Genomic DNA, 26,057 nt, shown 5'->3' with positions numbered 1-26,057 from the left:
GAAGTGAGCTGTAGCTCACGAAAGCTTATGCTCAAATAAATTTGTTAGTCTCTACGGTGCCACAAGTACTCCTTTTCTTTATGGTGACTAAGGGTACGTCTACACTTACAGCAGCGTATAGAGTACAGACATTGCATGCCCAGCTAGCATGAATATAAATAGCATTATAAAGACAGTGAGGCACTGTTTAGGCAAGAAGAGTACAGTGCCCTACATGCCAGAACCCCAGGGCATATACCTGCCAGGCATCTCTACATGCCCAAGCAGTTCCTCACATGTCAGTGCTGTTATTTTTAGCCATGTAATAGCCTGCTGCTTCCCTACTGATGGAGGCTTTCCCCATTGCAGTGAAAGTCTCCAGCAGCAGGGAAAGGCTCCAGCAGGGGGTAGGCAGCAGGAAAAGGGTCTGGCAACAGGGAGGTCTTGTGTTGGAGTCTTTCCCTATCGCGCATAGCTACACACCACACTGAGTGTGCACACAGTGAGTGTGCACACAGCCTGCCACAAAGTAGGTACACATACACTACATGCCACTGCCAGCACAGACAAGGTCAAAGGCTCCTGGTTTCACAGGGAAAGGGTTAAGAATATTGCCAACAACATTGTAAAGAATTCTCTAAAGCAGAGTGTCTTGCACTCTGAAACAGTGTTTCTGTAACATTTGAAGATATATTTTAAAAAAATACAGGCATATTAATTTGAATTAATAGGACTTTTCTTGCATTGAAGGAGAGTATAGAAGTGCTATAAAGAAGTGCTATAAACATGTTAAAGAATCCTAATCTTTGTACTGTATTTTCCTTTTGATGCATATTTTCATCCATATAGAAAGACTGCTTCTATCACCGCTAGCCTGTAGCATTTGCAGTTTCCGGGGAAACTGTGCAGCCATGAAGGCTGGAGAAGAGATGGGAAATACAATCTTTAATGGTCTGTCCAAATTCACAGTGTTACATAGATGCCCTCAAACCTGCAAGTTAGGTGGGTCAGTCTAAGTTCACTGTACAGAGGACATACTTTATCCCCCTATGCTGCATAAGGAGGCTAAAACTCTACAATGTCAAGGCTGCAGGTTTTTCTGCAGAATGGTATGATCTACACCAACAGATTTCTATGAACAGATGTTTGCTTAGATTAGGTTATTTAGGTTATGCTATTAACTGCTGATTTTAAGACAGTAACTGTAATTATAATGGATTTGAAATATTCTTAATAAAAATGACAACATCTAAAAGATTGCCTGTCCCCTAAGTACTGACTATTCTTTGTTTCATGTACTCCAACTTGACTGCAGCCTAAAGTTAGAAAAATGTAAAATATTGAGACAAAAATTCTATGTTATTCTTTTCTATTGATTTTTTTTTAAGTCTGTTTAAAGCTGCAGACAGTCTGTCAGGTTCTTTTTTGCCAGGCATACCAGCCAGGAGCAAAGAGGAGAATTATTTTAAAAGGCATACGCATACAAAAGGGATTTAATGAGCACTAAAAATGCTGCATTTAATTGTTTTTTCACATTGTACTTTCTGCATCATTGTATGAGTAAACACCGCAGAACACGAGAGGGGAAGTTCTCAAGAACTGCAGTAGATTGTATTGTAAATACAACATTTAAATGTAATATTTAAATGGGCATAATGCTCCCATCTGTTTCATCTTGCATGCCATACTTTTATTACATCAATTTCCCTATGCTGTTAATAATTACACAAATAAAAAATTCCCAATTGTAAAATGAATATGCAGACACACAGATAGCAAAAATAACCACAATTTGAAATGTAATATGTTAAAGTATAAGTTTATACCTCAGTAGAAATGATACATAGATCAATATATTAAAACAAAAAGGTATATACACTAATATATTCCCATACTGGAATCTTAAAGTCACAGTAATATTAGTGTGTAAGGTTACAAACTGAACACTTGCATGATCCTTCAACATAATTGGCATTTTATTACAAAGATCAATTGTCTATCAGGAAAGGTTCACCAAGCCTATTTCCTCATAAGAGTCAATCTTGGTTCTGCATGTTCAGGTGAGGCTTTCATAAGAACATTTAATTGAAAATGATGGAGCACACACTATAAATAAAGGTAGTACAGAGCATTAAGATGTAGTTCCTGGAAAATAGTTAAAAAAGCATATGTATTTCCAAGGAAACCACTTAGAACATGCCTGTTTTACATACACTTTACTGCCCGCATACCTGTAGTATCAGGGTGCCTTCCTCTAGAGCACCAAACAATGTGACAGATCTCTGTCATGTGTGGTTCATTCTCTCTTCCACCCTCTCCCAGGAGAAAGATTATAGTGCAGTGGGCAGTTACGGAAAGGTTTTCTTTATTTACATGGATATGGTGCTGCGTATGGTTGAAAAAGCTAAATATGTGATTGAACTGTGAAGTTGTGTGGTTATAGAATCAGAAATGTAGGGCTGGAGGGGACCTTGAGAAGTGATCAAGCCCAGCCCCCTGTGCTGAGGCAGGACAAAGGAAATTTAGACCATCCCTGATAGGTGTTTGTCCAACCTGTTCTTGAAAACCCTCAAGTGATAGGAATTCCACAACTTCCCTTGGAAGCCTATTCAAGTACTTAACTACACTTGCAGTTGGACATTTTTTTCCTAATATCTAACCTCAACCTCTCTTGCTGCAGATTACACCCATTACCTTCTTGTCCTACCTTAAGTGGACTTGGAAAACAATCGATCACCATCCTCTTTATAACAGTGCTTAACATATCTGAAGAATGTTATCAGGTCCTCCCTTAGTCTCCTTTTCTCAGGACTGTGATTTAAAAAAAAATTAAAAAAAACCCCACACCTTTCCTTGCAGGTCAGATTTTATAAACCTTTTACAATTTGTGTTGCTTTCCTCTGGACCCAATTTGTCCACATCTTTCCTAAAGTGTGGTGTCGAGGACTGAACACAGTACTCCAGCCAAGGCCCCACTAGTGCTGAGTAGAGAGGGACAATTACCGCATGTATCTTACATGACATTCCTGTTAATACACCCGAGAATTATATTAGCTCTTTTCACTCATAGTCAATCTGTGATCCACCATAACCTCCAGAGAGACTCTTCAGCAGTGCTACCACCTAGCCAGTTATTCCCCATTTTGTAGCTGAGCATTAGATTTTTCCTGAGTGAAGTATTCTGACTCGTCTTTATTGGATTTTATGAATTTTATGAATCTGTCCATAAGGTTGAAATGCATAAGGGGAACTTACTGTGGGACAACATATGGGGAAGTGAGCAAAAAATCCCATGTTTGCAAAACAAGTTAAGTTTGATTATTGTATACCTGCTTAGACCTCTCCACGTTAGGTCATAACAGATGTCCAAATGTCTTCTGGGCATATATTTTGCTTTGTTTCAATCCACTGCTGATTTCAAACTTCAAATGCATCCACCTCAGCTCTTAATTGAAGGTAGACAAAAGGTTAAAAAACATCAAAGATCCCACCCCTCTTTTCTTTCAAATAGGATTTTTCTTCCAACTTCAGGTGGCTTCTTTCCAGGCAAACTTGGAAATATTGGCAAATTTAGGAATATTTAGATTCTCTTATGAGACAGCTACAAATAAGGCTGGGGAGGAAAAAATCTTGGTACTACATTTGTTTTTATTGGAGCGATATTACAACCAGGATACGGATAAAAATCCATCCAATTTTCCGTATAATGCATTTATATTGCAGTAGTGCCCAAATGGCCTAATCTGCGTTGTGACTCCTTCTATATGCATTACAGCTCCTTCTACACGCATTACAAACACACATGAAGATACAGAAGCTACCCTAAAATGTATGATTACCTATATAATAAGATTCCAGGATTATAGAATCATAGAATCATAGAATATCAGGGTTGGAAGGGACCCCAGAAGGTCATCTAGTCCAACCCCCTGCTCAAAGCAGGACCAAGTCCCAGTTAAATCATCCTAGCCAGGGCTTTGTCAAGCCTGACCTTAAAAACCTCCAAGGAAGGAGATTCTACCACCTCCCTAGGCAACGCATTCCAGTGTTTCACCACCCTCTTAGTGAAAAAGTTTTTCCTAATATCCAATCTAAACCTCCCCCATTGCAACTTGAGACCATTACTCCTCGTTCTGTCATCTGCTATTGTCACTCTGAAGCCTAGTGTAATGTTAACAGATGCTTGTAATTGGCAGCTTGGTTCAACCCTGTGACCTCTGAAGCTCAATGCATGAGCCTCTACTACATGAACTAAAACAGAGGTTCCCAAACTTTTCTTATCGTGTACCCCAATCTAGCAGCTGCCTGCATCCCCCTACCCTTCTCATCACTGATACTGTGTGTGTTCTTAACACTACTAATCGTCTGTCCATATTTCACAATTGTGTACAGATATAGTTATAATGCAACGTATATGACCAAAAATAAAATAAAAACAAACCACAAAAACCTGGACTAAATTCTGAGCTCAGTTAGACTTAACAATTGCTGGGCAATTGGACTCATGAACCCTGAGCTGAACCCTACCCCCCACCCAAAATGTCTTGCATACCCTCACAGTACACAAACCACAGTTTGGTAACTCCTGAGCTAAAAGACCTGTCTTTTAGTCAAGGCTGTGGCAGGCTCAATCAATCTCTAGCTGGTCTACTAGGTGCTACTGGAGGAGAACAGAATGCCATACCAAGCAGGCATGGGTTACACTAGCATGTCTGTTGAGTCAGTGTGAAACGATGAAAACAGCTATAAGCATGGTGGAGATGCTTTTTGTTCAGAATATCAAAGTTTAATTGTCACTGGGATTCATGGCCTGTTACTACCCAATTTTTAAGTTCAGGCATCTGGGGCCTTTCTACACATATAACTTTATGAATTACACTCTTATGACAGTATGGGCTTTCAGCTACTGGTATCACCTAATCTGATATGTTGGGAAGATAGTGTCCATCCATCATACATTAGTGAATGTATGATGAGGGCACCATTGACCCGCCCAGGAGGAAATCAGTCATATTTGCTGGGGTAAAGGAATGCTTTCTACAGTCCTGTCACTTCTAGCATACGCATTTTGGTTTTGAATTTTATATCCAGTCCAAGCTGGGTTGTGTGTAGACTAATGAGCCTTGGGTGATTCTTAGCTGTGCTCATTTACTTTTCCTTCCTGAGCTTGCAGCACTGTGGTGTCCTTCCCAGGTCCCAAACACACACAACCACATTGGGCCACGGGGAGATACAGTCAGTGCAGGTTTTGGATGGTGCCCAGTAAATAAGGCCTGGGGCTGTACACTGATTGTGCAGGATAAAGAGAAATATTGAATAACTACTCATTCACTGAATGAGGCAGGGATCTTTTTTGAAAGTTGGATTCTAGCTTTTGTGCACAAACAGTCTTCAATCTTCCTGGGACAACAGGCAAATGTCTCCCAGACATGTATCACTTTACAAAGGAAGGAGGAACAACTAAAATGGGAAAAATTCAATTGTTACCCCAGAACACTTAATCTGAGGCTTTGAGTTTCTTCAGTTTGAAGAAAGTTGTTTCTTAAGCAATAATAATGCTAAGAAAAACAGGTTGTTCCTATCCATCCTATGGCACTCCAGAGGCCCAAGACAAAAGGCAGTTTGTGAAAAAAGTATTATTACAATCTCCTTACTGTCTAACTTAAGAAATTATTTCCTTCCTCACCTGGATTTCTGACCCTTTAAGAAATCCAGCTAAACCTTTCTTCAGGATCAGGGTTAAATCTTCAGGAGCCCGGCCAAATTAAACTTAGTCTTCAATGCCTTCATGTCTACAAAAGGGAAGGATCAAGCTGGCAAAGCATCAGAACAAACTAAGTCTGTCTCTTCCTCAAGAGACTGAAAACAGAACTCCTTTCTTCACAAAGGGATAAACAGAAAACCAAAAGTCCCGTCTCAAAATTTTAAACTAAATAGCTGTTTATGATGCCCCTTCTCTTCACCTGGGATAACATGCACATCTTTAATTTCTTATTTCCTCAGAAAAAGGAAATTTAAGTTCCAAACTTATCCTTGGGGGCTAAACAAAACAAAAAACAAACAAAACAAACAAACAAACCTAGCTCAATTGTTTTCAGCAGTGTCCTGTCTTCAAAAACAACTAACTTCTCCTAGCTTGACTGCTTGGCTACAATCATACCTGCTGGTGCAAAGGAATCCAGTCACTTCCAGCAAGTCCCTTGCTGAATCTTATATCTACTCCAGGCTGGGTTGTTTGCAGGCTAATGAGCTCCAGGGTGACTCTTAGCTATGTTCATTTACTTTTCCTTCCTGAGCTTGCAGCCCTGTGGTGTCCTTCCCACACCACACTGGGCCCACTCGGGGATATAGGATATCCACCCACATTATTATTGTAATAAATCTTAGAGTTTCTTTGCATCAGCCATTCCAAAGGAATCACAGTGTATGTCTCATTTCAGCATGCCTTCCAGAAATAAGTATTAAAATAGAAAAGCCTGTCTTCATCTTCAACTTTCTATTAATCTAATACATTCCGCTAAGATCATAAAACATAGCTTATACTTTTTTTTTTTCCTGCTACAAAATAAGTTCACTTGGTTATGTGGCCTCACCTGTTTGTTAAGGTCAGACAAACTTTTATTTCCCTGAAACTGACAGCAGCCAAGTCAGGAACAGGGTAACTGCACCTCTGTGGTCCCCCGAGTGCATTGACTTAAAAGGTTCTTCAGCCATCACCTCCCCAGGGTAAAGATGCACGTCTCTCTTCCTCATGACTGGGATATTAAGGCTGTCCAGCAGTAGCTCAAGTAGAATTTATTTCTTACCAGTATGCTGCACATAGGCGACTCATGGGGGGGATGACACAAAGGGGAAGCACCAGTTAGAGGGGGGCACATGACCTCTCCACGAGACCCCCCAAATGACACCACCCCACCCCCAACCCAGGGCCCGTGTACTCTTCCCATCCCCTCCCCACCCCATGTTACCTGGGGTTGGGGGCAAAGGGAGGGCTTTGAACCACAGAGCTCTCTGGAACCACAGCGGTGAAAGGAGCAGGATGTGGGGCCACCGGCTGTCCCCATGCCAGTATCTCCTCCAGCATGGCTTACTGCCCTCAGCCCTGTCTTCCAGCAGGGCTGTACAGACCCCAGACAGAAGATGCAGTTGCGTGGAAGGGCTGGGGGCAGGGATGGGAGTGATACCCGGCAGCCCCACCTTCTGCTCCTGTGTCTTTCCAGCATGGCATACTGGCATAAATATCTTAATGATACAGCATACTTGACTGTACTGTCCTACTTGCACCACTGCTGTCCAACTCCCTGCCTCACACAGAGGAATCCCCAGCAAGCCAGACTGCGTGAAAGGCCAGCGCCTGCTCTTTGGTTTCTCTCCAAGTCGAATGATCAATTATAACCTGATTAGAAGGTATAACTGGGGTTACAAGAAAAATGTTGCTTCTTTAATCTTCTGACAAGAGCACTCATTCTGGTTTTTAATTTTTAAGATTGGGGAAAAAAGTATCAGACTATGAATATTTGTTTAACAACGGGAATGCTGGTGCGCCCTACTGTCAATATATATAGGCCTGGATGTAATAGGAAGGAAATCTAGGACATTACAGAAGAGTTCTGCTGGAAGATTGTTTGAGCGCAATATGTCTGTAGGGTAGTCAGATAGACAATTGTCCAGAGAAGGCTAACACAGATTTAGATAAAATTACCATAACCAGCAAGAGACATTTGAAACAAATATCTAAAGAGTCATAATCTTTCTTTAAATACATTAGGCAGATGTAGTCCAAAAAAGTAGAAAATTGCTATAGCCTGTTAGCTGTCTGGGAATCCACCCAGGGTCAAGGAGAAGATAAAAGGAACTCTGAGGACTGAAAAGAAAAGTGATAAGTTTCAGTATGGAAGGAAAAGTACAATGGTCTCCCCAGAAAAAGGGGAGAATGTTCTTTAATAGTTTTGTCGAGTGCACTAACTTGGTCTTGGTCCAAGTTATGCAGCTGTACAACAGGCAAAAAAAAAACCCTAGCAAAATGCTTTAGTTCAGAACTGCAAAATACAGCAATATTATTCAAAAATAGCCATGAAATCCTCATACTCAAAGCAAATCAACAGCATGATCCACGAGGACAAGACAGACACTGTAACCTAACTGCAACCCGAGACAAGACATCACCCCAGAGTTTGCTTAAAAAAGAGACTATCTGCCAAGTCACCATCAGTCAAAACGAGATGCTACTACTGAAAAAGACCTGTATAACAAACAACCTCTAATTCTACTCTGACTCCTGTCAAACAAAAACTACTGCTGACCATAACTTTTGTATCTACTGATGATGGTGGGGAGAGAAAAACCACACAGCACAATGTCAGAGGATGAGGAGAAAATAGGAAAGGGTTGTACATATCTGGTATATTATTTCCCCACCCCCATCAGAATGAATACAAAGCACTCTTCTACTTGTTGTATGAGGAGCACATTATTATTTTCCAGGGATTGACTGTCATAGGTGAATGGGTTTGTAATATCATCTGATTAGCATGCAGCAGGCCTCACTTAGAGTTGAAAGAGCTGCATTTTGTGGGACAAATTTGATATTGCACGTTTTTAATTATAGTCCCTCTCTCCATTTTCCTGCAGACCAGCATGGGTGTAGAGGCAATGAAGACTGAAGAAAAATATATTTAATACTGTTGGAAGCATTACAAATTCCTATTCTGGGAAATACCAACAGCCACAAATTATATAGAACCCCATTAAAATGTTGAAAATATGTACATGCTTGGAGGGGAAAATCTGCTATATCTTGGTAGTTATACTGTTCTATTCTTTAAAATACAGGGAATTTTGATGAGAAAATAAGAATGGCCCTACTGGGTCAGACCAAAGTTCCATCTAGCCCAGTATCCAATAGTGCCAAGTGCCCCAGAGGGAATGAACAGAACATGTAATTACCAAGTGATCCAGCCCCTGTCGCTCATTCCCAGCTTCTGGCAAACAGAGGCTAAAGACACCATCCCTGCCCATCCTGGCTAATAGCCATTGACGGACCTATCCCCATGAGGGCAGAATTTTGCCCATTGGAGTAATACCAAAGTGCTTAGTAAGTTAGTGGAACCATCTATTTTACAGCATATTGATATTCTGTAATCCCCATGTCTTAGTTCAAATGAAATGCAAATTAAAATTGAGGCATCTTGCTCCCTCTATATTTTGAGCTCCACATTACATAGAGAAGCGTAGTGTCATTTGTCTTTTCAAAGTTGTTCACTGTAGCAGAAAATGAGATACATTTTCCTAAAGAATTAAATGTACAACATGATCTGTTTGTAAAACAGCCTCTGAGGTACACAGATTGGACACTTTTACTTTGATGTTACCTTTTTACCAGTGGAGAGAGAAATTTGAAAACTTCATATTATCCATATGTATAGCATTTAGAACAGCATTTCCCAACCTCTTCTTTTAAATTGGAGCCCCAGGACCTTGTTGCACACTGGAAATAAAGAGAACAAAGACACCATGCTTCTCCCACAGTACCAAAATGTTCCACTCACCATGCCCAGAACCTACTGGTACAAAACACGTCTAAACCCAAAGCTTTCCTTTGATTTATTTACTTGTTTAAAACAAAAGGTTCCTATTGTGGGTTTAAGCCATGGCTCACATTGCAGGATGTGAAGACAGATCACGATGCAGTGGAAGCAGCCCCTGGAGGAATTCTGGCTGACTTTGGCAGAATTCCTCTGGGGAAGAATACACTCAAATGGCAGTGCTACCAAGTTTGGAAAGGTGCAGCGTGACCCCTCTCAGTTTGACTCAGCACTCCTGGTCAATGAGATGGGGCAAACAGACATGGCCATGCCCCCATTTTTGCCCTTATTCTCCCTTTCCCCTTTGGGATGGTGCTAGTTTGCAGCAGTTCTCAAGGTTACGCATATCACATCTACACTGCTCCTTGACCCCTTTCCCCACAATGATCTCCAGATGCACACTAGCATCCCTGTGTGCAGCCCTAGCACTACGCCTGGCTCTAGTCTCAATAGATTTGCATGACTGACTGTACAGTAGATACCACAGAGGGAGTGGAGTATTTTAACCACCACTCAAAGTTGTGGCATATTAAGGAAGCTAAGCTATGGCCTATAAATTCCACTGGGGGATATGGTTGGGCTCTGCACTGTGCACAGGGCTCATGGGCTTCATTGTCTTCCTCCCGTACCTTTACTAATTCATTACCTATAAACCCTGTGACATGGATGGGCTCCCTGGACCTCTCCTCTTTCCTTTGTCATTCTAAGTATGAAGGTAGCCACAATGATGCTGCTATTATCATGCAAAGTAGTTACAGATGGCTTTTCCCAGGTGGATACCTGTTTGTCACTGGCTGTTGCGTACAAAATGGCTGATCTAATGAGGCAACATAGCAGAAGCTGGGGTTGGTAGTTTCCGTGGTATGGACAATTAGAGATGCAATTAATAGCACAAATTATTTGTAACCCGAAGCCCACTTGCATACAAGCTCCCTCTTTTGATAATTCCATGGTGTGGACCTTTCCTTGGCTACCCTACTAATTCATCCCTACCACATACAAAAATTTAGATTTGAATCCACTGGGGTCCCACTCATGCCTTCCTTGAAAATGCACTGTAAGTCCACTCATGCAAACACTCCATTTGGTTTCAAAGATTTTGAACATGTAGCCCTGCATATTTAAATAAAAAATGATTTAACCATTTTTTCTTCTAAAATTGGATTTACCTGAAGTCTGCTAAAGGTCCTTGATAACATACAAAGAATTTGCACTGTATAATAGTTTATGCATCAAGATAAAATATGTCATTCTTTATGGCCATCATAAAATGCCATCCATAACGGCACTGAAATTGCAAAGTCATAGTCTGGAAGAAAATATCCTCATAAAGTAAGGAGATTATTTGCTTCCTTCAGTAAAAGAGCCTTATCTTCTGGCATGTGAAAACAAGTGACTCCTTTTCTCAATAAAGATTTCTGATGTATATTATCTGCTGCACACCAAAGCTCCTAAAGACTGAAGGCAAAATATGTTCTTTTTCTTCTATAATTCAAGGACAAGTAAGATCACTAAAAGACCACCAGAACATACATTTTGTACAAAGGAGATAGCTGCACCCCCCCAAACAAAAAAAACACAACACCCCCCCACACGCCACTCTCTTAAGTGACCCCAGACACCAAAGACCAAGTTGCTATTTTAAGTAAATCCACAAAGTCAATTGAGTTATACCAAGGAAGAATTTGTCTTGAGAATTAAAGGACTTTTTGCATGTATCTTGCACATAAGTATTATTAAAGTGTGATTCCAGAAATATCTACAGTGAATATTCCAAAGCATATTATTTTCCTGTTACACAAAATAGATATTTTGAATACCTACATATATATTCAGGCATCTCATTTCAGTTCTACTCATTCATTTGAGCCTAAGCTCAAAACATATTTCAAACGAGGAATTTACTTTTCTAAATCAGGGGTTATGCCTTAGAAGTTTATTGTAACTGGAAAGAAAGTATTAAATTAAAAAAATAAATAGATTCTGTGCAATTTCAATACTGACAGAATTGGCTGTTTAAGAATTTTGGAAGGGATATAGTTACCAATTTTCATGTACAATTGAGATGTCTAGAATTCATTTTCTTAATGCACACTTTATTTTTTAAATTGGGATAAAACTGGATAGCCAATTTGCATATATCATTAACTCTCCAATTTTCATGTAAATGACAACCAGAGTAGCCAGAAAGTTCAGTACATTTTCTCAAAGCATGTTGACTTGAAAATTTCTCATTTGATGTTTTGTCTCAACTATTATCAGTTTGATGATCTAAACAGCGTCCTATTAATCCTGCAAACCTTTCACTGAAAAAAAAAAAATCTCACTGCTGGAATCCTTCCCCAAACCTAACATAGATGACAAAGTAAAAGACCAATCTTTCTCAAGCCCTTAATGAAGACAGGCTTCAACGGATTTTCTGTACCAGAGATCACTTTACACTCAGGAAAAAAGACAAAATCAGCAGATTTTTGCAGTCAATCTGCAATCAAAGCACAATAAGGAAAAAAAAAACATATTGCTTGGTAAATCACTTACAGTGGTTTTCCTTTGGATTCACAAGTCAGAACTATAGATTGTCCTTCTTCTGGCCATGAACTGGAAGATATTATTTTAACTGAAGGTGTATCTAGGAAAAAAAGAAAAGAAAAGAAGGACACTAAAATGATTATGTAAGTGCATGTTCATAAAACATCACGCCAAGTCTAGTTTTCAGTTGAAGTTGCATTTATTTGAAGACTTGAGCTGTTTTCACTATTCTGAAAGTGGCACTAAAATGACCTCTGCAACTGGAAAAGTAAATTTTAATAAACCTAGAAACCACAGATATTCCCCGACTAAATCAATTGTGCTGTATTGAACACAACTCCATGGTATTAGTGCTCCAAGGTCTGTAAATTAAAAATGAAATACAAAAAGAAAGTATTGAGGATGAACAAGTACTGGATATAATTGTTTCTTTGTCTATTTATAGATGGATATGAATGCTACTATTAGAGGACTGAATGTATTAATGTACATTTGAACAACACTTTTATTGTTGCAGTAGCCTGGGCTCCAAGATAATGGGCTCTTAGATAAAATACCTTGTTATAGGAATTATGCAGAAAATTATTTCTGAAATGCAATAATGCAGGCCCTTAAACACATTCTCATTTTTAGTAGTTAGCAAATCATTTTGATTAAAACATCTGCTACAATTACTATATAAAAAGACTATAATCTGTCCTAAAAACTTTAAAATACTATTTCTACATACCGTAATAACCTCTCCTTCTATTTTTGCAATGAGGTATGCAACATAAAAATGTTCTTTCAGACCTTTGAAAGTAGGTCTTTTATTTTAAAACCTTTTAACAGCTGACTTGTATACATATTTTAATGTAATTAAAAATTTATCATGTGATTTAAACACCCAGGAAATTTCTTTGCAGGATATATTTTTCTCTAGGCAATAAATGTCATGCTGAGGAAAATTTTCAAACTTAATAGGCAAATATAACTGCTGTTATCTTTCACTTGTTTTTCAGGTGACTTTTTGATGCAGGGTATATTTGCTAATCATGAAAGATTTTTAGTTTCAAACCAGAGTTTGCGCTGTCCGAGCCAATTTGCAATTCCTATTTGAGTTGGAAGTGCGGTGACCATGTCAAAAGAGCTACATCACAGTCATTCCGATAGCAACTAATTGTGAAACACAGAATTGAATTTAAATGAGGGAGGGAGGGAGGCAACAAGTGCAGTGGGATTGAGAGGTCATTCCGGGAATAGGGATGGCACTGAAGCAGACATGAACACTAGAGTTAGAGAACGAAACAGGAACATCAAGGCTGGCATCACTGGCTGAATTCTTAAATTAAATTAAAAAAGCTTTTAAATGAGTGTAAATAATCCAAATAAAGGAGGTAAAGGGTTTTTTAGCAAATTAAGTTTACATTGTTCTGTTCTTGCACAGATCAATGAAGTGCTGATTCCAAGGATCCTGCTGCAGTTCCCAGTTCCTACTTAATTTGATGCATGCTGCTCCTAATCCTGCTCCCACATCTGAACTTGTCTGACTAATATAGACTTATGCTAGAGGTAAGTCAAGCCACTTTTCCCTTCCAATAGTGCACTGTAATATTTTCAATGTTATTTTATAGTCCACTGGAGATAAAATAAGTACATGTAAACTAAGTACATGTAAACTAAATTCAATATTGAAAAACAAAAACGAAAACAAAAAGCAGGACTTAACCCCAAGAAGTTGGCTGAATTCTTCAGCTACATTCAGCAGTGCATGCAGTGTCACTAGCTGAATTCACACTACTGTATGTGGAAACAGGCACTGGCACCTGGTGAAGCAACAGCATTTCATGGACATTTAAAAGAATCAGGAAAACATGCATCTTAATTGCCAATACCCGCTTTAACCTGTTTATCTGGGGACATTCAGTACCTGTTCATAAGACGGCAAGGAAATTTATGACACATAATCCTCATCATAAATCTAAAGCCTCCCTTGTGTTGAAAAGTAGCTGAGCATTTTGGAGACCAAGCACTGTAAAGATATCCTCATAAAACAGGTTGGAACGATTATGTTCCTCCTGTAAATGCCAGCCTGATGCTTAATTTCCAAAAAAAGCAAAGCAGAAAGCTTCATTTTGTAAAACAGTTAATGTCCATGTAGAACTGCAGTACTAACTGATCTCAGTCACAATCTTAAATCTCACAGATTAATGTGGAAACAGTCAGCCTAATTATTCTCTTTGGAGTGGGGTAAAAAAATCTGTGAAAGAAGCTGAGAGATGTTGTGAAGTATTTTATTTGAATTTCCTTGCCATTGTACTAGTATGACAGATGAGACATCCTTGTGTTGGCTGCACCCTCCCTTTTCATCTATTTCAAAACCAAGGCCGATTTTCAATCCAACTTTCTGGAAGTGAGAAATATGGGCCTATTCAGTACCGTCAATCTAAATACAGGATACCTATTAGTAAGCAAGAGAAACTAGCAAGGAGATAGGAAATTCAGCACACACACACACAAAAAAGGGACCTCTCAACACTTCAAAAGACCCATCTTTTTAAATTCAGCTCTTCACCTTCTAACAGACAAGACTGAAAATCAGAATTCATCTTGTTCCTTAATATCTCAAAAATGTTTTTCCTCTTGATATTTGTTGAAGATTTACTGAATGCAGTCTCTACTAGGTCTGCCATGGCAATTCAATAAAGTAGTGGTGATTAATTAAATGAAGCTGCAATGGTAAAGAATGGCCAAAGCCTTAAATTGACATTCTTCTTCCTGTCAAATAAAGCAAAGTACTGTAGAAAATACACTTTGTTACATTTTTATCTTCTAACCAACGTATATAATGTATACTGGACTTGTATCAGGTCCAGTGTTCCTTTAAGACAACAAACACACCAGTTAATTAGGAAGTACTGATGTTTAATGAAGCTTAGAGAAGAGTTTACAATTTTAATTTATTATAGACAGTCCCTCAGGTAAACTCTAGAGATGCTCATCTATATTCCGTGTGTTTCATTCCGAGTTACTCCTTCCCTTTATTTCCATGTTGTCCTGAATTTTGCTTCAAAATTAAAATAAAGCTATTATAAAAGGAGATATTTTAAGACCAGCTGTTCACTTCTTACATTTTCACCAATATTTAAACTGAAAAAATGTGTATAGGAACAATCTTGTCAAAACTAGCCCAAGAAGTTATATTTAAAAAACAAGAAATTAATGGTTTTTCCAGGAAAAAAATGCTTCTAACTATACAATATCACCTCCTGTTGGAGCTGCTCATTGTAAGCACTTGACAAGAGGAAAGGTGGACTTTGATCTGGAATACTCACAAAAGTTGCCACAACTACTGGAACTTCACTCAGTCTCCAGTATTTAAAAAAAAAAATACACATTTATTTTCCCTTCACCACTTATATATATAAATAAATCCCTCCTCCTTTCTATAGCCATATTAAAAAAAACAATAGTCCAAAATATTTTAACAGAGAGTCAGATGCACAGTTGATCCTCCTTTGCTATGCCAATTCATATCAGCTGAGAAACTGGCCCAGTAAATTCAGTGGTGACAGCATATCCTAGACTAATAGCATGAGAGACCAAAGTCTTTTATCCGCAGAATACTTATGATAGAGGCAGTGGAGGTATGAACTCCCTTATGCGACACCAGCAATACATGTTAACCCTAATCTGTAGGGACCCCTCTATGGGGTAAAAAAAGACATTCGAAAAATTAGTATTTGGAGTATACTTGTACTTTGCAGTAAACAGCAGCTTTACAGCAGTTTCAGATGATGAATTTGATCTTTTTCACCTTCCCCTTTCCAGCTGAGCACAACAAAGGGAAAAACTTTCATTAAAATATCCTATTTCATCAGTCATTGTAGGAGTTGGATGAATCCCATTGCACAAAAGGAGAGAAGCCATTTCAAACCATGTGGAGATTTATATAAATTTTAATCAGGCTATTTTTTATACAATTCCCCCATATTAGAATAGTAAATATTATATTGGATCATCCACATGTAAAACACAGTGAACACAAGTGAAAAAATAATTTCAATTAATATTGGTAATGACTGCCATCTGATATATGAAGAAGCTGAGCACCTTAGCACAATGTTGGTTGCTCTCTTGGCAATAAACTTCTGACAACTTTTATTTCTCAAGGAGCCGCTCACCAGGCTTTTGTGGATACAGCTGCACCAATTATCTGCTTTGTAAAGGGAGCACTTATATATTTTTATATTATACTGGCCCCCATTGTGCTTGGCACTGTACAAATACCAAGTAAGACGGAGTCTCTGGCCTGAAGAGCTTGCAGTCTAAGGACCTGATCCTGCAAAAATCAGCATTCATGCTTAACTTTGTGCACAGTAAGTATTCCTACTGAAGTCAGAGGAACTACTCACAATCTCTAAGGATATGTCTACCCTACGAAATTAGGTTGAATTTATAGAAGTCGGTTTTGTAGAAAGCCTTTTTATAGTCGAGTGTGTGTGTCCCCGCACAAATGCTCTAAGTGCATGTAGTGGGCGGACTGTGTCCACAGTACCGAGGCAACAGTCGACTTCCGGAGCTTTGCACTGTGGGTAGCTATCCCAGAGTTCCTGCAGTCTCCACCACCCATTTGAATTCTGGGTAGAAATCCCACTGCCTGATGGGGCTAAAACATTGTCGCGGATGGTTCTGGGTACATATCGTCAGCCCCGTTCCCTCCCTCCCTCCATAAAAGCAAGGGCAGACAATCGTTTTGCACCTTTTTTCTTAAGTTACCTGTGCAGACGCCATACCACGGCAAGCATGGAGCTTGCTCAGCTAACCGTCACCGTATGTCTCCTGGGCGCTGGCGGACATGGTCCTGCATTGCTACACAGCAGCAGTTTATTGCCTTTTGGCAGCAGACAGTGCAACATGACTGGTAGCCGTTGTCGACATAGTCCTGGGTGCTCTTTTAACCGAGCCACCGGGCAAACATAGGAGTGACTCAGCCAGGTCATTTCCCCTGTTTAGTCTCATGGCGATTGAGTCCTACCAGCAGTGCACTGTCTTTTAATCTGCAGCTAGCAGAAGACAATGGGCAGCCTTGGGTGTGATGAATCAGTTACATCGATTTAACGGTGCTAAATTCAGGATAATGTGTGTGGTGTTTAATGCGCTCCTAATTGCCAAAGTGATCTGAGATGGAGGCAACACGGTAGCTGGTTTTGGGGACGAGGAAGACGATAATGATGAGGTTGTAGATGGCTCACAGCAAACAAGCGGAGAAACCGGTTTTCCCGACAGCCAGGAACTGTTTCTCATCCTGGACCAGGAGCCAGTACCCCCCGAACCCACCCAAGGCTGCCTCCTGGACAGGAGGAGGCAGGATTCAATGCTGAGGCTGCTGGAGGATCAAACTAATATGCTCCAGCGTATGGTTGAGCTGCAGGAAAGGCAGCAGGACCACAGACCGCTGCTACAGCCCCTGTGTAACCAATCGCCCTCCTCCCCAAGTTCCATAGCCTCCTCACCCAGATGCCCAAGAATGTGCAGAGGATTGCCCAAGCAACAGAAGGCTGGCATTCAATAAGTTTTAAACTTTTAAAAGTGCAGTGTGGCCTTGTCCTTCCCTCCTCCACCACCCCTCCTGGGCTACCTTGGTAGTTATCCCCCTATTTGTGTGATGAATTAATAAAGAATGCATGAATGTGAAGCAACAATGACTTTATTGCCTCTGCAAGCGGTGATCAAAGGGAGGTGGGGAGGCTGGTTAGCTTACAGGGAAGTAGAGTGAACCAAGGGGCGGGGGGTTTCATCAACTTTCACACCGTAGCCTGGCCAGTCATGGAACTGGTTTTCAAAGCTTCTCTGATGCGCACCGCACCCTCCTGTGCTCTTCTAACCGCCCTGGTGTCTGGCTGTGCGTAACCAGCAGCCAGGCGATTTGCCTCAACCTCCCACCCCGCCATAAACGTCTCCCCCTTACTCTCACAGATATTGTGGAGCTCACAGCAAACAGTAATAACAGTGGGAATATTGGTTTCGCTGAGGTCTAACCGAGTCAGTAAACCGTGCCAGTGCTTTTTTAAACTTCCAAATGCACATTCTACCACCATTCTGCACTTGCTCAACCTGTAGTTGAACAGCTCCCGATTACTGTGCAGGCTGTCTATGTATGGCTTCATGAGCCATGGCATTAAGGGGTAGGCAGGGTCCACAAGGATAACTATAGGCATTTCAACATCACCATCGGTTATTTTCTGCTCTGGGAAGAAAGTCCTTTCCTGCAGCTTTTGAAAGAGACCAGAGTTCCTGAAGATGCAAGTGTCATGTACCTTTCCCGGCCATCCCACGTTGATGTTGGTGAAACGTCCTTTGTGATCCACCAATGCTTGCAGCAGTATTGAAAAGTACCCCTTGCGTTTTATGTACTCGCCGGCTTGGTGCTCCGGTGCCAAGATAGGGATATGGGTTCCGTCTATGGCCCCACCACAGTTTGGGAATCCCATTGCAGCAAAGCCATCCACTATGACCTGCACATTTCCCAGGGTCACTACCCTTGATATCAGCAGATCTTTGATTGCACTGGCTACTTGCATCACAGCAACCCCCACAGTAGATTTGTCCACTCCAAATTGATTCCCGACTGACCGGTAGCTGTCGGGCGTTGCAAGCTTCCACAGGGCTATTGCCATTCGCTTCTCAACTGTGACGGCTGCTCTCATCTTGGTATTATTGCGCCTCAGGGCAGGGAAAGGAAGTCAAAGTTCCATGAAAGTGCCCTTACACATGCGAAAGTTTCGCAGCCACTGGGAATCGTCCCAGACCCGCAACACTATGCGGTCCCACCAGTCTGTGCTTGTTCCCAGAGCCCAGAATCGGCGTCCCACCGCATGAACTTACCCCATTAGCACCATGATTCCCACATTGCCAGGGCCTGTGCTTTGAGAGAAGTCTGTGTCCATGTCCTCACCACTCTCGTGACCGCGCTGATGTCACCTACTCGCCTGGTTTTGCTTTGCCAGGTTCTGGTGCTGCATATACTGCTGGATAATGCGTGTGGTGTTTAATGTGCTCCTAATTGCCAAAGTGATCTGAGCGGGCCCCATGCTTGCCGTGGTATGGCGTCTGCACAGAAAAAAGTTACAGAACAATTGTCTGCCGTTGCCCTGACGGAGGGAGGGGCGACTGACGACATGGCTTACAGGGTTGGTTTACAGGGAATTAAAATCAACAAAGTGGGTGGCTTTGCGAGAAACTGAATCGCCCCCTCAAGGATAGAACTCAAAACTGGGTTGAGCAGGCCGTTGATTTCACGGAGGGAGGGAGGAGGAGAAAATGAATACAGAACAAATCTGATCTATTTCTTGTTTTGAGCCACTTCATCTATCTTTATACATCTTGCTGGCAGCAGACTGTGCAGTACGACCGCTAGCCATCGTCATCTCCTGGGTCCTCGGCAGAAGACGGTGCAGTATAACTGCTGATTAAAAGACAGTGCACTGCCAGTAGGACTGAATCGTCATGAGACAAAACTTAAAAGGGAAATGACCTGGCTGAGTAACTCCCATATTTGCCCAAGCGCCCCGACCTCATCGAGGTCAATTAAAAGAGCACCCACGACTATATCGATGATGCAGTCATACTGCACTGTCTGCTGCCAAAAGGCAATAAACTGCTGCTGTGTAGCAATGCAGTACAGCATCTGCCAGCACCCGGGAGACATACGGTGACGGTTAGCTGAGCGGGCTCCATGCTTGCTGTGGTATGGCGTCTGTACAGGTAACTGAAGAAAAAGGGCGTAAAACGATTGTCCGCCCTTGCTTTCATGGAAGGAGGGAGGGAAGGGGGGCCTGACAATATGCACCCAGAACCACCCGCGACAATGTTTTAGCCCCATCAGGTACTGATATTTCTACCCAGAATTCAAATGGGCGGTGGAGACTGCGGGAACTGTGGGATAGCTACTGACAGTGAAACGCTCCGGAAGTCAATGGTTGCCTAGGTACTGTGGACACACTTTGCCGACTTCCTGCACTTAGAGCATTTGTGTGGGGACACACACTCGACTGTATAAAAACGCTTTCTACAAAACCGACTTCTATAAATTGGACCTAATTTTGTAGTGTAGACATACCCTAAGTCAAGTTAAGCATGTGTGTAAATCATTGCAGCCTAAAGGCTAAATACATAACAGACATAGGGTCAGAAGAAGAGGATCAGAGAGAGCTGTAGTGATTTACTTAAATTCACACAGCAACTTATTGGCAGAATTAGGAACTGAACTCTCCTGACTGCTAGTCCAGGGACTTAGCCTACTCCTGGCATCCTGCTGGTGCCCAAGCAGGCTAGTGTCTACTTACTCCTCCTCAAGTCTTTTTGTGGCCCACTGGAGGGCCAATGAGAACTGAGTTCATTGGGCTACTTGGACTGATGGCAGGTCCCAGTCCTTTGCTTGCTGGACACTGGAGCTAAACTGCATTCTTTGTGTACGATGCCTCAACCTACTAATTAACTGAATAAATGAATGCACAGCCCATCTGATTCCTAGAGCACGAACCATTAAAAGGAGGCAAGGACTGATCAGTTTTTAGAAGAAACTAAACACTTTAGGAAGGGAGACGATATGGCTGAATTAAAAGTTGTACAGATAGGAATAGAGAAAAGAAATGACATGGGAATCAAGATAAATATATACCAATATATAAACTAACTCTCTATAATATCAAACATATCCCCCTTAAGGTAATCAGAGCCTCATAAACAGACTGTAATGGTAAAGGGAGTTCAACCCCAGCCACAGATGTCAGGTGGCTGGTGTGTATACACCATGTTGAAGCTCTTTACAAACGACCAATTGAAGGTAACTATGAAGTATAAATCCTGTAGGCCTGACATGGTTACACTGATACACCTCTTCACCTTTTTGTCTCAACATCCTTTTTCAACTAACTTAAATAGGTTCAGTACTCATTGATCGTGTCTCATTGCAAGGCAGGCAGATCACTCTCTGGAGAAGAGCAGGTCCCTGGGTTGCTTAAACATTGGCTTTCCCTGGGCTTCCAATGCGAGGGAGGCTTGATAGAGAAAGCTTCAGTGACTCTCCCAAAACTCACACATGAATACTGTGCAAGAAGCTAGGAATCAAACCTATGGCATTCCTGATTTCCTTGCTAAAAAACAAACTAGCGATAAATTAAATTTAACCCAATACAGATAGGAATAGAGTCCAAGTGGGGTTCCATTCCCCATAAGGCTTTATAATGTGGTTTGAAAGTTAGAACAAAGCTAACAGGTCAGTTACATGTGCCATCGTAACAGAGTAATAATTTTCATTAGAAAAACATTGGCTACCTCTCAGAAGTGAGCTGAATTGCAGAGTTAGATCAGTGTAGTGTGGCGAGACTCACCCCTGTGGTGCCTCCCGCTGGTCAACCAGGGAATTAGTTTTCCAGCCTCCAGAGTGCCCTCTGCAGGCTGGTGTCCTGCTTGCTACTTTGCTGGCAAGCCCCCTTGTCCCTCCAGGAGCCTGGTACCCCTTTCCCTTGGGTGCTGCCCCCTGGCAGTACCCCACAGTCTCTGGGTCTCCCCTCCCTGGGGAACCCCCAACTCCCAATCCCACCTTGCCTCAGCCTATGGGCCACTGACAGTCACCATCTAGGCCCCTTTCACTGGGGCTGACTGCAGTCTGTATAAGCCAGTTATCATAGGCAAGGGGGATAGGACCTACTGCCTCTACGCAGCCCCAGGCTGCTCCATTGCAGCCCCAGAACCTGTTTAGGCCCCGCACAAGGCCCTGCAGCCTTTGAGGTTTCCAGGGGGGAGCTCCCCAGTTCCTCCTCCTGCCTTCCTCCAGCACTGCCCCAACTTAGGTTCCCATTTAGCTCCCAGACAGCCCGGTCCTTCCCTCTCTGCCATCAGAGAGAGACTGCCTGAGCTCCTGGCTCACGGCCTTTTATAGGGCCCAGCTGTGCCCTGATTGGGGCATGGCCCAGCTACAGCTGCTCCCTTAATCAGCCTGGGCTTTTCTCCCAGCCCCTAGCCCTCTCCCAGGGCTGGCTTTAACCCTCTCAGGTGGGAGCGGGTGACCACCCCACTACAATCAGATACATTCACAGAAGCCAATATTCTTAATATTTTATATGCAATTCTGAAAGTTCTGAAGATATTTAGATATACTTCTGAGGTCTCCCTTCTCAGGCCTTAAGTAACAAACCTTGATTTTATTGAAATGTTTTTGTAATCCTTTCTAATAGCTGAAATATTTGGCATACGACATGTCCTCTTCATTTACTACAAATGGTCAGATTTTCAATGTTTAATAGCTAGAAACAACTTTTAAAATTGCGAAAGGCAACTAGAATACTGGCATTCAGATATTATACATTTTATCAGTTTTATAACCTCTTTCCAAACTGGCAATGAGTATCTATCTATTCCTGGAGAACAGATAAGGGATTTATGTTTGCACTTTGTTATTTACCATAGAACAGTGGTCCCCAACCTTTCTGTTGCAATAGCATATTCATGTTCCCAGAAAAGCGTGGCGGGCGCCGGATAACCAGCCGCCGAAATACTGCCGAGAAGCAACAGCATTTCAGCGGTGACGCTTCTTGGCATTGCCGCTTCTGGGTGGCATTTTGGCAGCTGGTTGTCCAGCAGTTGTGCTTCTCGGTGGCGGATTTTCCGGAGGTGGGTGCACATAAATACCACAGCGGGCGCCATGGCGCCCACGGGCACGTGTTGGGGACCACTGCCATAGAATATAATCTATGTCCATCATGCCTCATCCCTCCTCTGTTCAAGTCTTTCTTTAAAATGTATGTCTTTCAAAAAGACCATAAACCCTACTTCTCCCAATAGAATGGACTCATGGAACTAACAATACTTTTATAAAAAGTCAATTGTTTTTCTTTTGCTTATACTTAACCCCCATTATGAATTTGCATGTTATCTGTTTCGGTTGCAAGATGTTCAGGGCAAGAAACTTATTTTTATATCGGCACACAAAGTGCCTATCATGCTCCTCTTGGTACACAAATCATTAATAAAATAAATTATGTGCTGGCTTGCATAGAAATCAGAGAAAAATTGGCTTTGCTTTCACTAAACATGAATATGGACTTATGTTAAGATATTTTCTACCTACATCCCTAGCCTTGTCACCTAAAACATAAGTTTTAATATATGCCTGTCATGGGGTGCAGACTCACCCAGCAGCAGCTCCTGCTGGTTCTGTCAAGGAATTAGCGTCCAGCCTCCAGAGCGCCTCCTTCACGCCGGTGTCTCACCGCCCCTGGTCCCTCCCAGACCCCAGTGCCCTTGTCTTGGGTGCTGCCCCCTGGCAGTACCCCCACAGTTCTGGGTCTCCCCCTCCCAAGGAAACTCCCATCCACTATCCCCACCTCACCTCAGTCTTAAGCTACTGCCAGTCACCAACTAGCCCTAGCTCCCAGGGCAGACTGTAGTATAAGCCACTCATCACAGACAAGGGGGTCTGGACCTGCTGCCTCTGCCTGCTCCTGCAATCCCCGTACCTAATAGGCCTTCCAGGCCTGCAGCCTGGGGCTTTCTGGGCCAGAGCTCCCAACTCCTCTGGCCCTTCCCCAGCCCTGCTCCAATCTGGGTATCCTACCTTGCAGCCAGGCCCTTCTCCCTCTACAGGCAGAGGGAGACTCTACTGGAACAGCTGGCTCAAAGCCTTTATAGAGCCAGCTGGGCCCTGACTGGGGTGTGGCCCCCAGCTGCCACTTCCCCCAATCAGCCTGGGTTTTACTTCCTTCCCCAGCCCCAGCCCTTTGCAGGGCTTTTCTAACCCTTTCAGGGCTGGAGTGGATGCTCACCCTGCTACAATGCCCCATAGCGTAATTAAAATCATATTTAACCCTTTTCATCTGTAGATCTCAAAGCACATTATAAAGGTGGGTGAATATTGCCAGCCACATTTTACAGATGGAAAAACAAAGGTCAAATGACTTGTAGAGGTCACTAAGCAAGAGAGCGACAGAGTCAAGAAGAGATCTCGGGTCTCCTAACTCCCAGTGCAGTGCCCATCCCAAAGGACCAGGCTGCCTCTTTGAGCTATTGAATGAGATGGGTAGGAAGACATCATATCTACTGGTGTTATCTAAATATCAATAATTTATAGCGCTCAATGAAGAAATTGGTGAGGATTATAGAGATGGAGAAATCTCTGTATCAGGTTTTTTTTTTTTTTTATGATCCCTCAGGTGGTTAAGAAAGGAAACTCCATTAGTAAAGCTTGCTTTTTATGAAGGATGCATATCAATATGCTTTCACTGCCTAAGTCCAGAGATGTTCTCTCTCTCTGAATATACAGGCTTGGAAAATTAGACAGTACTAAAAGAGTTACTTTTGGTGAATATACAAGAACTAAAGTAGGGCAAGTAGTAAGTAGTAGCAAGTAAAGTAGTAGCTCTGGCAAAATACGAACCAACCTGAACTTTCAACCAAAACAACCTACCAGGAAATACAAAACAACCTTTGCAGATTTGTCTCTTGCTATTAAAAACCTGGTTCATTTATATACAATTTAAGAAGAAATCAGACATAAAAAACATGAGATTGGTCTCCTTGCAGCCATATACAGAGAAAACCTAAATATTTCAAAAGCGGGATAAAAGCATTCCGTTTCCTCTTGATCTCTTACATACCTTAAAATAATCTAGTAACATAATTTGATCCCAGACCCATGTTGACATACTTTGATTCTGAGGTTAGTGTGCTGTGTCCGTGATTGTACGTCAGCAGTTTGTTCTATATTGAAGATATCTCCATCCGCAGTAAGGTTTTGAGTTGGACAAAATCAGGGCTATATTGTCTCTCAAACTCAGTGTGTGCATGTAAACTAACAGGAATTACACAAGTATAAAGTGGGAAGAAGAAATCGGCCATTGAGTTCATTGAGAGATAAGGGTGCCAATCACTTCAGAACTGGGCAGTATTTTATGAAATCTTCCCATTATATTTTTTACTTCCCTCTCAATTTTTTTCCTTTTCTTTTCCCCCACAAGGCCATTACTCATACTGTGTATTTGGAATGTTGTATTTATTTGCCCTCATTGATTTGTACCTCATTTCTTCTCTATGTAATGGTTAATAATGCTTAATGGTACTTCTGATTAATTAAACTCAATGATCTATGTAACCAAATAATTTTGCAATTGGATCCACGTGAGCAGACTTGCTTGTACGAAATCCCAATGGCCTTATGGATGCAAGGATGCACAGATCCAATGGCAGGATTAGGAGTTAACACTGTCATTGTAAGAAAACATTGACCTCAGCTCTAGAGTCAGAATAAGACAACCCAGCACTCTAAGCACAGCAGGACATCAGCGCCTCCTGTGATCCCTCCCTTTGCCATGGCCCTTTGCTCCATTTGCAGTGGGGATGGTAACCATTCCCTCCTCTCCATAGAGGCAGGGACAGTGGCCTTGGGCTCCTTTCTCTCCTCCATGAGTTGCAGCAGGAATCTCATTTTCCTCACAAGCAGCAAGAGGCTCCCCAGGACCTATCCCAAAATCTGGGGCATATCTGCTTTGGTGGGTTGTCTGAGCCCACTTTATGTTTCTCCTCCCACCACACCCCATTGTGGTAATGTCGGTGAGGGCCACCAGAGCAGCACATCTTTGAGTTAACACCCCCAGATAAATGAATGGGGCACTCCCCATCTCTGGGCTCTTGCTCAGTCTGTCTGCAGACTCAGCCTTCACTGCATCAGTTACACTTTTAAGCTTTTCTTAGAAACCAGGAGGGCTGGAAACATACTTTTTAAAAAATTAAGCTGAAATTGCAACATTATCATGACTCCAGGAGCTGGGGCCCTAGGCACAGGTTTATAGCACGTATGCTTTAATCAAGTCCTGCCCAACTCATTTTCTAATCTGTTTATATCCCTGTTTAATTTTTGTGTATTCTATCAACAGTTATCTTCTGTGTATCAGTGTTTATATTAGTGCGATGTAATGCACTGCATAC

At 41.9% G+C, this 26,057-nt stretch overlaps 1 protein-coding gene across 9 annotated transcripts in view; it reads right to left on the bottom strand.

Annotated features, from left to right (window-relative positions):
* The window catches only part of CADM2 (cell adhesion molecule 2), a 1,073,705-nt gene that overhangs the window by 134,840 nt on the left and 912,808 nt on the right, over positions 1-26,057 (bottom strand). For all 9 annotated transcript variants that reach the window (XM_038385081.1, XM_038385064.1, XM_038385091.1 and 6 more), the window contains one exon: positions 12,102-12,192. In XM_038385081.1, coding sequence (XP_038241009.1) covers positions 12,102-12,192 — 91 coding nt within the window. The remainder of the gene's footprint in view (positions 1-12,101; positions 12,193-26,057) is intronic.

This window comes from Dermochelys coriacea, chromosome 1, assembly GCF_009764565.3.
Source record: "Dermochelys coriacea isolate rDerCor1 chromosome 1, rDerCor1.pri.v4, whole genome shotgun sequence".
NCBI lineage: Eukaryota > Metazoa > Chordata > Testudines > Dermochelyidae > Dermochelys > Dermochelys coriacea.
Note: the sequence above shows the minus strand (reverse complement) of the source record. Positions and strands in the feature narration are given on the sequence as shown.